The 14,999-nt window shown below is 50.7% G+C and overlaps 1 protein-coding gene across 1 annotated transcript; it reads right to left on the bottom strand.

Annotated features, from left to right (window-relative positions):
* Positions 1 to 6,623: 6,623 nt before the first annotated feature.
* Positions 6,624 to 12,157, bottom strand: LOC138373631 (formin-2-like). Its single transcript, XM_069339967.1, has 2 exons — positions 11,483 to 12,157; positions 6,624 to 6,866 (listed from the first exon to the last, which is right to left on the bottom strand). The coding sequence occupies exons 1-2, from the start codon at positions 12,155 to 12,157 to the stop codon at positions 6,624 to 6,626; spliced, it is 918 nt and encodes a 305-aa protein (XP_069196068.1).
* Between the last annotated feature and the right edge of the window lie 2,842 nt (positions 12,158 to 14,999).

Genomic DNA, 14,999 nt, shown 5'->3' with positions numbered 1-14,999 from the left:
ACTTCTCTTCCTTTGTAATAAACACCCTGAGTTTGGACTTGGGAGAGGGGGGGGGGCGGGGGGTGGCCTCCAAGCCATCTTGGAGGCATGCACAGTAAGGCTGTGAGTGATGGTATGCCTTATATGAAGCTTTTCATCCATTACTGTCAAGAAATAAAAGCATTTTACCGCAAAAATGTCTTGTGTTCCTTGGTCACAAGGTTCAACATGTTCATCACTATCATCATTTTACCCCAGGACACCACTTCATCGTTGAACACAAAGTCTGTTCGAGTGATGATGTCTTCACCATTCCGTGTACATGTATCATCATGTGTAGTGATCATTGTGTTCTCGGCACCCAGTGGGACCTGCCAACGTCTCTCCTGCTGGTTGGTGATTGATGAACCTCACCTTGCTGGTGCTTCCTGCTTGTGCTCAAAGCAGTGTTATCATAACCGGTTACAGAATTGTCCGGTACAATGCATGCATTTTGGCTTCATGCGGAGGCTTGTATTTGGCGGACATTGTGGGAACCGACCTGTGAGACTTATATTTATTTAATTTATATGAATTTATATAGAATTTATATTTACACTAATTTATATATTTCGATAGCAATTTGTATAAGTGGACTGTATTTCTGCAATAATCTCACAAATCGATCCACAGCACATTAGGGGGGGGGGGTTATATTGAATTTATATATATGCAGCCAATCAAACTACAATATTAGACTACATACATTTTAGAGGTTCCTTATCTTATTTATACAGCAGGCCTTAGTCCACCAGGTATAACTAGGATGTAGACACCAAATTTTCCTCGTGTGAGGTAGCTTCCATCACCCTGGTAACTGATGCACAAAGCATGCTTCCTTGTCTTGACCTGTCAAAGGGGCGCTAGCTATGAAGCCAGAATCCTAATAAATGACAGCTATATCAGAGAAAACACTGTACATTGAACCATAAAGACCAAGGCTTAATTACCTTGTTTGAGTCGATCATTTGTGATCTAACCGGGTCACCCAATATCTACCTAATATTTATGGCCATAAATGATCAGATAAACGGGTTTCGGAAAGACACCTCCCTTGTATTTGCTGACAGCGTGTTGATGAAGGAAGACCACTACTCTGATCTTCGTCACACTTCGTCCAAGAGAATTTATAGGAGCTGTTACTTGCTCCAACGACTCTGGTCTTAACAACAATAACAATGGCTGACCACTCCCTCACAACAGACGCTACTAGCCAACATTGTCCAGATATCAGAAAGTGATAGAAGGGTCATATTTACTCTATTTTAATATTGATAATTAAGTTAATTTATATGAGATGTTTTTATGATGGTAAAGTCCAAAGACTATTGTGTTTAAGAATAATTCCCAGCAGAATAGCTGGTGAATTTATAATAGTATGTGGCAATGATATCCCGTTTTCTATTGACGGAAAATTCCACTACAAGTTACATTTTCTATGGGGTAACTTGTTTATACAATACAGCAGCAATATTATCTGCCTGTATGTAGTATTATTAAATGGTGTCGGATTTTCCGACAGACATGGTAAGGGCCAGGGCCCACACCACCGTCTGTGTGTCCACCAGTGTCCAGGGCCCACACCACCGTCTGTGTGTCCACCAGTGTCCAGGGCCCACACCACCGTCTGTGTGTCCACCAGTGTCCAGGGCCCACACCACCGTCTGTGTGTCCACCAGTGTCCAGGGCCCACACCACCGTCTGTGTGTCCACCAGTGTCCAGGGCCCACACCACCGTCTGTGTGTCCACCAGTGTCCAGGGCCCACACCACCGTCTGTGTGTCCACCAGTGTCCAGGGCCCACACCACCGTCTGTGTGTCCACCAGTGTCCAGGGCCCACACCACCGTCTGTGTGTCCACCAGTGTCCAGGGCCCACACCACCGTCTGTGTGTCCACCAGTGTCCAGGGCCCACACCACCGTCTGTGTGTCCACCAGTGTCCAGGGCCCGCACCACCGTCTGTGTGTCCACCAGTGTCCAGGGCCCACACCACCGTCTGTGTGTCCACCAGTGTCCAGGGCCCACACCACCGTCTGTGTGTCCACCAGTGTCCAGGGCCCACACCCCGTCTGTGTGTCCACCAGTGTCCAGGGTCCACACCACCGTCTGTGTGTCCACCAGTGTCCAGGGCCCACACCACCGTCTGTGTGTCCACCAGTGTCCAGGGCCCACACCACCGTCTGTGTCCACCAGTGTCCAGGGCCCACACCACCGTCTGTGTGTCCACCAGTGTCCAGGGCCCACACCACCGTCTGTGTGTCCACCAGTGTCCAGGGCCCACACCACCGTCTGTGTGTCCACCAGTGTCCAGGGCCCACACCACCGTCTGTGTCCACCAGTGTCCAGGGCCCACACCACCGTCTGTGTGTCCACCAGTGTCCAGGGCCCACACCACCGTCTGTGTGTCCACCAGTGTCCAGGGCCCACACCACCGTCTGTGTCCACCAGTGTCCAGGGCCCACACCACCGTCTGTGTGTCCACCAGTGTCCAGGGCCCACACTATTGTCTTCCCTCTTTCTTCTGATTTAAGGAGATGAACATCTTGGTGGTTCTCCGTTGTCTTCGGGAATTCTGAGACGGACTGTAGGGCAAGTAAAGGAGGCAGTTGTTACATCTTCTTGATTTTGTGACCTTGCGAGGATATATGCTGTCATGGGGTCCGTCAGCCTTGTCTCGAGTGCTAGTTGTCAGTTTAGACGTGGAACTGCGTCGTCTGACCACCACACCTTGGAGTCTAATGTTGCTATGTCAGTTTTAGTTTCTTTGTTGCCTAGGGATAGATGGCCCTTATTGTACTTGGTCAATTTGTCTTGTTAAACGATGCCATCCTTATCTCCAACATCTTGTATCATTTTTTCTCCCCAGCGTCAAAGTTTACCTGATCAACCAAGCTGCGACTCGTATGTCAGGCTACGAGCACCGTATGTCAGGCCGCATCGAACAGCCTGGTTGATCACAACAGCAACCCGGAGGTCTGGTTTGAGACAGGGCCGCGGAGATATTGATCCCCAAAATCGTCAACAGGTAGGTAAGGAGTGAGCCAAAAACAAAACTGGTTTAGAGAGGGAGACTTAGCATTGGGAACTCAGAAGACTGGAGGCATGAGCTTAGAGTCCTTAAGCGTTGTGTCCCCTGGAGGGGATAATCTCACACGCGATCTCAGGCACTATGCCTATTGGAGACGATACTCTTCATGGCCCTGTGCCACTACGGTGAAAGTTGTTTGGTCAGTCAACATTAACTTTGAGCAATGGTGAGGCCATAGCACAAGGGGGGTTGGGGAGGGTGGGTGTTATGTTGTCTGAGGTGGTGGTATGTGAGTGTTGGGTTACACACTTCATATGGCATCATAGTTTACTTCATCTCTCGGCACCATTGTAACCCCAGGTCTCGGGGGTTACAATGCTGGCCGCTGAACATGTCGCTGCTATGGTAAATAATAATACATCTTCAGAAGGATTGATCCTTCTGAAGATGAATTATTAAATACGAAATTACTTAAGGAAATTCCTGTGTCAATTTTTCCTCCGTGGTTTGACACTTGTCATATTTTTCATCACATGTTAATTTTCGTGATTTACACACACACACACACACGCACACGCACACGCACACGCACACACACACACACACACACACACACACACACACACACACACACACACGCACACACGCACACACACACACACACAGGAATGGTCGAACAAATGGTTGTTAGAGTTTAACCCAACCAAATGTAATGTAATGAAGATAGGTGTAGGGAGCAGGAGGCCAGATACAAGGTATCATCTGGGAGAGGAAATTCTTCAGGAGTCAGAGAAGGAAAAAGGCTTGGGGGTTGATATCACGCCAGACCTGTCTCCTGCAGCACATATCAAGCGGATAACATCAGCGGCATATGCCAGGCTGGCCAACATACGAACGGCATTCAGAAACTTGTGTAAAGAATCATTCAGAACTTTGTATACCACATATGTCAGGCCAATCCTGGAGTATGCAGCCCCAGCATGGAGTCCATATCTAGTCAAGGATAAGACTAAACTGGAAAAGGTTCAAAGGTTTGCCACCAGACTAGTACCCGAGCTGAGAGGTATGAGCTACGAGGAGAGACTACGGGAATTAAACCTCACTTCGCTGGAAGACAGAAGAGTTAGGGGGGACATGATCACCACATTCAAGATTCTGAAGGGGATTGATAGGGTAGATAAAGACAGTCTATTTAACACAAGGGGAACACGCACAAGGGGACACAGGTGGAAACTGAGTGCCCAAATGAGCCACAGAGATATTAGAAAGAACTTTTTTAGTGTCAGAGTGGTTGACAAATGGAATGCATTAGGGGGTGATGTGGTGGAGGCTCACTCCATACACAGTTTCAAGTGTAGATATGACAGAGCCCGATAGGCTCAGGAATCTGTACACCTGTTGATTGACGGTTGAGAGGCGGGACCAAAGAGCCAGAGCTCAACCCCCGCAAACACAACTAGGTGAGTACACAGGGCCTTACACAGTTTCAAGTGTAGATATGATACAGCCCAATAGGCTCAGGAACCTGTACACCTGTTGAGAGGCGGAACCAAAGAGCCAGAGCTCAACCCCTGCAAGCACAATTAGGTGAGTACACACACACATATACTCACGCACGCACTCGCACACACACACGCACAAACACACACACAAACACACACACACAAACACACACACTCACACACGCACTCACACACGCACTCACACACGCACACACACACGCACACACACACGCACACACACACACACGCACACACAAAGACTATAGGCCTGGATGGAATCTCCCCATGGATACTAAAAGAAGCAGAAGCTTCTTTTAGCTATTTTCTTCTGCATTGGATAATATAATTGTTGATTTTATTGTTAGATTAATCATTGAAATCCTCATATTTGTAAGATTGTTTCGTCATGACGAGAAATTCATATTTAAACATTTCCAGTTACATTAAAGAAAGTTGTGCGTGTTGTGGCGAGGGTCTCAAGTTGTGGTGAGGGCCTCAAGTTGTGGCGAGGACCTCAAGTTGTGGCGAGGGTCTCAAGTTGTGGCGAGGGCCTCAAGTTGTGGTGAGGGCCTCAAGTTGTGGCGAGGACCTCAAGTTGTGGCGAGGGTCTCAAGTTGTGGTGAGGGCCTCAAGTTGTGGCGAGGGCCTCAAGTTGTGGCGAGGGTCTCAAGTTGTGGCGAGGGCCTCAAGTTGTGGCGAGGGCCTCAAGTTGTGGCGAGGGCCTCAAGTTGTGGCGAGGGCCTCAAGTTGTGGCGAGGGTCTCAAGTTGTGGCGAGGGTCTCAAGTTGTGGCGAGGGCCGCAAGTTGTGGCGAGGGCCTCAAGTTGTGGCGAGGGTCTCAAGTTGTGGCGAGGGTCTCAAGTTGTGGCGAGGGCCGCAAGTTGTGGCGAGGGCCTCAAGTTGTGGCGAGGGCCTCAAGTTGTGGCGAGGGCCTCAAGTTGTGGCGAGGGCCGCAAGTTGTGGCGAGGGCCTCAAGTTGTGGCGAGGGTCTCAAGTTGTGGCGAGGGCCTCAAGTTGTGGCGAGGGTCTCAAGTTGTGGCGAGGGCCGCAAGTTGTGGCGAGGGCCGCAAGTTGTGGCGAGGGCCTCAAGTTGTGGCGAGGGCCTCAAGTTGTGGCGAGGGCCTCAAGTTGTGGCGAGGGCCTCAAGTTGTGGCGGGGTCTCAAGTTGTGGTGAGGGCCGCAAGTTGTGGCGAGGGTCTCAAGTTGTGGCGAGGGCCTCAAGATGTGGCGAGGGTCTCAAGTTGTCGCGAGGGCCTCAAGATGTGGCGAGGGCCTCAAGTTGTGGCGAGGGCCTCAAGTTGTAGCGAGGGCCTCAAGTTGTGGCGAGGGCCTCAAGTTGTAGCGAGGGCCTCAAGTTGTGGCGAGGGTCTCAAGTTGTAGCGAGGGCCTCAAGTTCTGGCGAGGGTCTCAAGTTGTAGCAAGGGCCTCAAGTTGTGGCGAGGGCCTCAAGTTGTAGCGAGGGCCTCAAGTTGTAGCGAGGGCCTCAAGTTGTGGCGAGGGCCTCAAGTTGTAGCGAGGGCCTCAAGTTGTGGCGAGGGTCTCAAGTTGTAGCGAGGGCCTCAAGTTGTGGCGAGGGCCTCAAGTTGTGGCGAGGGCCTCAAGTTGTAGCGAGGGCCTCAAGTTAGACATGTGACAAACTTCACACCATTGTGTTCCTTTAAAGGAAGATTGGCAGCCTCATTTACCGCTTCATTATCAACACTTTATAAATGGAATACAAAGGAGTTGAAACCAAGAGTCATTGCTTGCTACCGTCGCTCCCTGATTTTCAGCAGGGCTCCGTGGGTTCCAGCAGGGCTCGGCTGGGTTCCAGCAGGGCTCCGCTGGGTTCCAGCAGGGCTCCGTGGGTTCCAGCAGGGCTCGGCTGGGTTCCAGCAGGGCTTCGTGGGTTCCAGCAGGGCTCCATGGGTTCCAGCAGGGCTCGGCTGGGTTCCAGCAGGATTCCGTGGGTTCCAGCAGGGCTTCGTGGGTTCCAGCAGGATTCCGTGGGTTCCAGCAGAGCTCCGCTGGGTTCCAGCAGGGCTCCGTGGGTTCCAGCAGGGCTCCGCTGGGTTCCAGCAGGGCTCCGTTGGGTTTCAGCAGGGCTCCGTGGGTTCCAGAGGGGCTCCGCTGGGTTCCAGCAGGGCTCCGCTGGGTTCCAGCAGGGCTCCGCTGGGTTCCAGCAGGGCTCCGTTGGGTTTCAGCAGGGCTCCGCTGGGTTCCAGCAGGGCTCCGCTGGGTTTCAGCAGGGCTCCGCTGGGTTCCAGCAGGGCTCCGCTGGGTTTCAGCAGGGCTCCGCTGGGTTCCAGCAGGGCTCCGTGGGTTCCAGCAGGGCTCCGCTGGGTTTCAGCAGGGCTCCGTCAGTGTTGAGGCAGCTCTCCCCACGCTGCTCTCCCCGGTCTCCTCCTCCGCATAGCTTCGCTGCTCAAAGTAAAAAAGCAAATTCCGCCTTTTTGTGTTGGATAGTTTGTGGGGGTCTGAGGCTGCTCACCTTGTTGTTCTTCGTGCACACTTCTCTGGGTTGTGGCCGTCGTGCGCGTCGTGGCTTGGCGTCGACGCGTGTCGTGGGGGCTGCTGAACGTCTCGGTAATGGTTCACTGTCTCACCGTCAAGGGTGAGACAGTGCCACTGTTGTCGCCTCTACCTTTCCTGTTGCTCTGTTGTCCAGAATGACTGTAAACGGCTGTCTTTTGAAGCCCTCTCGGTGTATTGTTCTTAATTATCCCGTTCTCTTAGTGATGAATATTTGGAATACTTCATTTTCTGTTAACGTCAATTAACTTTGAACGCTCACTGTCTCTGTTTGGTTATATTAAACATGCACTGTTCAAATTTGTCAGATAGTTTGTTGTACCTTATCGGTAGTTGACTGTACATACTTCCTGTTCAAGTTTCTTTTAAGGTTTTATACTGGCGGGTTGTGAAGGGTCATTGTGTCCAGGAGGGAGGGTTATGGTTCGAGGCACAACATGGGGTGTGGTGTGTGGTGGTGGTGACGCCACCATCACACACACACACACACACACACACACACACACACACACACACACACACACACACACACACACACACACACACACACTGGAAGACAGAAGAGTAAGAGGAGACATGATCACTCCCTACAAAGTCCTCAGGGGAATTGACAGGGTAAACAAGGATAACCTGTTAAACACGGGTGGTACGCGAAAAAGGGGACACAGGTGTAGACTGAGTACCCAAATGAGCCATAGGGACGTTAGAAAGAATTTTTCAGTGTCAGAGTAGTTAACGGATGGAATGCATTAGGCAGTGATGTGGTGGTGGCTGACTCCATACACAGTTTCAAGTGTAGATATGATAGAGCCCAATCGGCTCAGGAATCTGTACACCAGTTGATTGAAAGTCGAGAGGCGGGACCAAAGAGCCGAAGCTCAACCTCTGCAAGCACAACTAGGTGGGTGAGTACATCTCTAACATAATACCTATTCTTGGAATACCTTTTATTGAATTACCCCATCAGTAATGGTTATCATTACGTGATGTCAATCATCTTGCTGCGTCCTCATCACCCCCAGGCCTGCCATTGGCTGTCTGCGCCGTGTCTGCCATTCACGGCGTAATTAGACCCGCCACGCTCGTTACCTGACCCGTGTTGAGGTGGCTTGTCTCTTGTAGTTGGCCAGCCACGGCAGGCCCGGCCAGCCACGGCAGGCCCGGCCAGTCACGGCAGGCCCGGCCAGCCACGACAGGCCCGGCCAGCCACGGCAGGCCCGGCCAGCCTCGACAGGCCCGGCCAGCCACGACAGGCCCGGCCAGCCACGGCAGGCCCGGCCAGCCACGGCAGGCCCGGCCAGCCACGACAGGCCCGGCCAGCCACGACAGGCCCGGCCAGCCACGACAGGCCCGGCCAGCCACGGCAGGCCCGGCCAGCCACGACAGGCCCGGCCAGCCACGGCAGGCCCGGCCAGCCTCGGCAGGCCCGGCCAGCCTCGACAGGCCCGGCCAGCCACGGCAGGCCCGGCCAGCCACGGCAGGCCCGGCCAGCCACGGCAGGCCCGGCCAGCCACGGCAGGCCCGGCCAGCCACGGCAGGCCCGGCCAGCCACGGCAGGCCCGGCCAGCCACGACAGGCCCGGCCAGCCACGGCAGGCCCGGCCAGTCACGACAGGCCCGGCCAGCCACGACAGGCCCGGCCAGCCACGGCAGGCCCGGCCAGCCACGGCAGGCCCGGCCAGCCACGACAGGCCCGGCCAGCCACGGCAGGCCCGGCCAGCCACGACAGGCCCGGCCAGCCACGGCAGGTCAGGCCAGCCTCGACAGGCCCGGCCAGCCACGACAGGCCCGGCCAGCCACGGCAGGCCCGGCCAGCCACGGCAGGCCCGGCCAGCCACGGCAGGCCCGGCCAGCCACGGCAGGCCCGGCCAGCCACGGCAGGCCCGGCCAGCCACGGCAGGCCCGGCCAGCCACGGCAGGCCCGGCCAGCCACGACAGGCCCGGCCAGCCACGGCAGGCCCGGCCAGCCACGGCAGGCCCGGCCAGCCACGGCAGGCCCGGCCAGCCACGACAGGCCCGGCCAGCCTCGGCAGGCCCGGCCAGCCACGGCAGTCACTAGCAGACAACCGTCTCTGGCGTGGTTGCTGTTTCTGTCGCCTTTGTTTCTGACTAGTTGGTCTCCTGTGTCTGGCTTCTTTGTCTGCGTATGCTTCGTTCATCAGCTGTGTCTGTCTCTTTTGTCTGTTAGACGCTCACTCCTCCCCCTCCCCCCTCTCTCCCTCCTTATCCCTGAGCCTGGCCTCACCCCCCCCCCCCTACCGCCTGTAGGTGGGCGTGACTGGAGTGTGTGTGAAGGGGTGCTCGTGGCGTGACGGTGTTGTGCTGGCCGTAACATCCTTCCCGCTCCTTTGTGACGCTCTCCTTGCTCCTCTACCCACCTCTCCTCTCTCCAGCCCATCCTCCGAATAGACAGTACGTTTTAATTAATACTAAATGTAATAAGTACAAGCCTGACTATCGGCATAGTACATAAATACACTTAATCGCCAGCATCGCGTCAAACTATTGTGAATATTAGAGTTTACCTGAAAAGCTGTATAGAAAACCACGACCTAACCTAACCTTGGGAGTGTAGGAGGACAAGCATGTAAATAGCGTTTATAACTTCTAATTACAATTAGTACTTAAACTATAGCTATACTGATATTACAATTTTATAAAACTAATAAAACACAACTAGAGTCTCAATAAATTATAAAGTAACTCAGGATATTTTCAAATTCTGTATAAAAAATTGTATAATAAATGTTTAATACAACTGAAAAAAAAGTTCTTTATACATAAAACTTGTGTATATAGCATTGAACACGAAAACTTCAACCTAAGAATTTTGAGTGTATTAACACAAAATGAGGAGAATGTATGGGGAGGTGAATGTAACAGCACAATAAGTGCATTTATGTACTATGCAGAGTCAGGAATGTATTATTACATTTAGTATTAAAATGTACTGTATTCGGAGGATGGGTCTCTCCCTATCCCTCTGTCTAATATATTTATGTCAGCTTTATAAAGTTACTTTACTCCTTTCCTGTCTTTACTTCACCTTCCTGTCTATGGATTCTGTAGGTTTGTCTTCTTGGCGTACCTCACTACCTCTACCTCTGCCTCTACCTCACTATCTCTCCCTCACTACCTCTACCTCACTACCTCTACCTCACTACCTCTACCTCACTACCTCTATCTTACTACCTCTACCTCACTACCTCTACCTCACTACCTCTACCTCACTACCTCTATCTTACTACCTCTCCCTCACTACCTCTACCTTACTACCTCTACTCCACTATCTCACTACGTCAACTCAGTCTCGCTGTGACTGTCAACCGTGGCCTGGGGCTGGTGGTGGACAGGTCACGGGTCTGTCAGTTATGGAGCAAAGTTCCTGTCAGGTGGTTAAATGGTCATAATAGGTGGGCCAGTCTCCTCGGAGGCGTGGGTTCGAATCCCACCGCTGCCACCAGTATTTGTTACTTTTGATGTATGGTTGTTGTTGGCTTGTAGAGAATAGACAGATGGTCACTTCTGCAGTTTATTGAGTAATGTAACAAGTATATATCTGGCCTACCGAGGTCCAACCTACTCTGGGTCTGTGAGAATACTGACTGGGCGCTGAATACTAACACGGTACTGCAGTATTAGTCGTAATAGGTGGGCCAGGTACTGTAGTGTTGGCCGTAATAGGTGGGCCAGGCACTGCAGTATTAGTCGTAATAGGTGGGCCAGGTACTGTAGTGTTGGTCATAATAGGTGGGCCAGGTACTGCAGTGTTGGTCATAATAGGTGGGCCAGGTACTGCAGTGTTGGTCATAATAGGTGGGCCAGGTACTGCAGTGTTGGTCATAATAGGTGGGCCAGGTACTGCGGTGTTGGTCATAATAGGTGGGCCAGGTACTGCAGTGTTGGTCATAATAGGTGGGCCAGGTACTGCGGTGTTGGTCATAATAGGTGGGCCTGGTACTGCAGTGTTGGTCATAATAGGTGGGCCAGGTACTGCAGTGTTGGTCATAATAGGTGGGCCAGGTACTGCAGTGTTGGTCATAATAGGTGGGCCAGGTACTGCGGTGTTGGTCATAATAGGTGGGCCTGGTACTGCAGTGTTGGTCATAATAGGTGGGCCAGGTACTGCAGTGTTGGTCATAATAGGTGGGCCAGGTACTGCAGTGTTGGTCATAATAGGTGGGCCTGGTACTGCAGTGTTGGTCATAATAGGTGGGCCTGGTACTGCAGTGTTGGTCATAATAGGTGGGCCAGGTACTGCAGTGTTGGTCATAATAGGTGGGCCAGGTACTGTAGCGTTGGTCATAATAGGTGGGCCAGGTACTGTAGTGTTGGTCATAATAGGTGGGCCTGGTACTGCAGTGTTGGTCATAATAGGTGGGCCAGGTACTGCAGTGTTGGGTCATAATAGGTGGGCCTGGTACTGCAGTGTTGTTCATAATAGGTGGGCCTGGTACTGCAGTGTTGGTCATAATAGGTGGGCCAGGTACTGCAGTGTTGGTCATAATAGGTGGGCCTGGTACTGCAGTGTTGGTCATAATAGGTGGGCCAGGTACTGCGGTGTTGGCCATAATAGGTGGGCCAGGTACTGCAGTGTTGGTCATAATAGGTGGGCCAGGTACTGCAGTGTTGGTCATAATAGGTGGGCCTGGTACTGCAGTGTTGGTCATAATAGGTGGGCCAGGTACTGCGGTGTTGGTCATAATAGGTGGGCCAGGTACTGCAGTGTTGGTCATAATAGGTGGGCCAGGTACTGCAGTGTTGGTCATAATAGGTGGGCCAGGTACTGCGGTGTTGGTCATAATAGGTGGGCCTGGTACTGCAGTGTTGGTCATAATAGGTGGGCCAGGTACTGCAGTGTTGGTCATAATAGGTGGGCCAGGTACTGCGGTGTTGGTCATAATAGGTGGGCCAGGTACTGCAGTGTTGGTCATAATAGGTGGGCCAGATACTGCAGTGTTGGTCATAATAGGTGGGCCAGGTACTGCGGTGTTGGTCATAATAGGTGGGCCTGGTACTGCAGTGTTGGTCATAATAGGTGGGCCAGGTACTGCAGTGTTGGTCATAATAGGTGGGCCAGGTACTGCAGTGTTGGTCATAATAGGTGGGCCTGGTACTGCAGTGTTGGGTCATAATAGGTGGGCCAGGTACTGCGGTGTTGGCCATAATAGGTGGGCCAGGTACTGTAGTGTTGGTCATAATAAGTATTCATCTAGATGTGCTTGCGGGGGTTGAGCGCTGCCTTTCGGCTGCCTCTCAACTGTCAATTAAGAGCCAGTTGATGATCAACTCTACTGAGGTCTGTGTGTATGCTCAAAGTCTACATATGACACATAAGTTGACTTTGGGCTTAATGTGTATGGTACATATGTAGACTTTGGCCTTAATGTGTATGGCACATATGTAGACTTTGGGTTTAATATGTATGGCACATATGGAGCCGGCAGAGTTGTGAGTCACTTAACTTGAGTGTGTAGGAGCGTGTAGACATCTGGCCGATGATCGGTTCAAGTGGATTTTCCAGTTTATGGGACTTGACAGTCCGATAAATATATATCAAGGCTTTTATTCTCCATTAGCTTTTGGCGGGTGAAGGCCAAACCTTTGGGCATTATCAAGCTTCAACCAACAACTCGCCTTCGTAGTATTGTTAGGGATTCTTTCGCATTAAAATTGGTCGGAGAGGAGAGGATGCGGTATATTTTCCCAATGTCATCCTTAAAAAAGGATGAATATATTGAGAAAAATAAACCTCGTCTTCTCTATTCGAGGGTTGGAAGTCAGGCACGTGGAGCTAACCTCACAATATTTTTCACAGCCATTGCTATTGGGTACGTGGTCATCATGGTTGGGTCAGGCTTGGTGTTAAATATACCAAAGCTAGAAGATAAAAGAAAAAAGGTGATATGATCACTGCTTACAAAACAGTAATAGAAATAAACAAAACTGACAAAGACGAATTCTTGAAAACTGCACCTTCAAGAACAAGAAGTCATAGATTCAAGCTAAGGAAACAAAGGTGCCGAAAAAATATTAGAAAGTTTACATTTGTAGACGGTGGGAACAAGATAAGTGAGCAGGTGTTGGAGGCCAAGACCGTCAGGAGTTTCAAAGTGTTATATGACAAAGAGTGCTGGGAAGACGGGACACCACAAGCGTAGCTCTCGTCCTTTAACTACACTTAGGTAATTACATATATAACACGGCACACATGATACAACCTAGCAACGTGACCCAACCGGAATCCATAACTGTTCACCCAACAGTAACTGGGGACCTGAGAGTAAAACGAATTGGCGGTTCGTGGTCAGGGCCAACAAGTAAGATAAGGCCCGTCTTCACCACTCGCAACGTCACTAAAATGATGTACTAAATTATCCGAACCCGAGCCTAACCTGACACAGGACCAAGAAATATTCCATCCATACACTGTCTAGTTGCAATACCTGTGTGGGGCACCAGGCACGTGTGGGGCACCAGGCACGAGTGGGGCACCAGGTACGAGTGGGGCACCAGGCGCGTGTGAGGCACCAGGCACGAGTGGGGCACCAGGCGCGAGTGGGGCACCAGGCACGTGTGGGACACCAGGCACATGTGGGTCACCAGGCACGTGTGGGGCACCAGGCACGTGTGGACCACCAGGCACGTGTGGGGCACCAGGCATGTGTGGAGCACCAGGCACATAAGAACATAAGAACATAAGAACAAAGGTAACTGCAGAAGGCCTATTGGCCCATACGAGGCAGCTCCTATTCTATAACCACCCAATCCCACTCATATACTTGTCCAACCCGTGCTTGAAACAATCGAGGGACCCCACCTCCACAATGTTACGCGGCAATTGGTTCCACAAATCAACAACCCTGTTACTGAACCAGTATTTACCCAAGTCTTTCCTAAATCTAAACTTATCCAATTTATATCCATTGTTTCGTGTTCTGTCCTGTGTTGATACTTTTAATACCCTATTAATATCCCCCCGGTTATGTCCATTCATCCACTTGTAAACCTCTATCATGTCACCCCTAACTCTTCGCCTTTCCAGTGAATGCAACTTAAGCTTTGTTAATCTTTCTTCATATGAAAGATTTCTAATTTGGGGAATTAACTTAGTCATCCTACGCTGGACACGTTCAAGTGAATTTATATCCATTCTATAATATGGCGACCAAAACTGAACTGCATAATCTAAATGGGGCCTAACTAGAGCAAGATATAGCTTGAGAACCACACCAGGTGTCTTGTTACTAACGCTGCGATTAATAAATCCAAGTGTCCGATTTGCCTTATTACGAACATTTATGCATTGATCCTTTTGTTTTAAATTTTTACTAATCATAACTCCCAGATCCCTTTCGCAATCCGACTTCGCAATCACAACACCATCTAGCTCGTATCTTGTAACTCTATCATCATTACCTAACCTCAGAACTTTACATTTATCAGCATTAAACTGCATCTGCCAATCCTTTGACCATTTCAAAACCCTATCTAGATCAACTTGAAGTGATAGTGAGTCCTCCTCCGAATTAATTTCCCTACCGATTTTCGTATCATCGGCAAATTTGCAAATGTTGCTACTCAAACCTGAATCTAAATCATTTATATATATTATAAACAACAGAGGTCCCAGGACAGAGCCTTGAGGCACTCCACTTACAACATTTTCCCACTCTGACTTGATTCCATTTATACTAACTCTCTGTTTCCTTTGGTATAGCCATGCCCTAATCCAGCTTAATATAGCACCCCCAATACCATGAGACTCTATTTTTTTAATCAGTCTTTCATGTGGCACTGTATCAAAAGCTTTGCTAAAGTCAAGGTATACAACATCGCAATCCTTACCACTATCAACTGCCTCAACAATGCTAGAATAAAAAGATAACAAATTTGTTAAACATGAACGGCCATTTATAAAACCATGTTGCGACTCAATTA

Source organism: Procambarus clarkii, chromosome 43 (assembly GCF_040958095.1).
Source record: "Procambarus clarkii isolate CNS0578487 chromosome 43, FALCON_Pclarkii_2.0, whole genome shotgun sequence".
NCBI classification, from domain to species: domain Eukaryota; kingdom Metazoa; phylum Arthropoda; class Malacostraca; order Decapoda; family Cambaridae; genus Procambarus; species Procambarus clarkii.
Note: the sequence above shows the minus strand (reverse complement) of the source record. Positions and strands in the feature narration are given on the sequence as shown.

Bases quoted from the DNA above. Each gene is read 5' to 3' on its own strand.
- LOC138373631 (XM_069339967.1), bottom strand. From the start codon at position 12,157: ATGACCAACACTGCAGTACCTGGCCCACCTATTATGACCAACACTGCA. The intron at 6,867-11,482 runs GTACCAGGCCCA...GCTGAAACCCAG, and splicing joins CTATTATGAACAACACTGCA to CGGAGCCCTGCTGGAACCCA.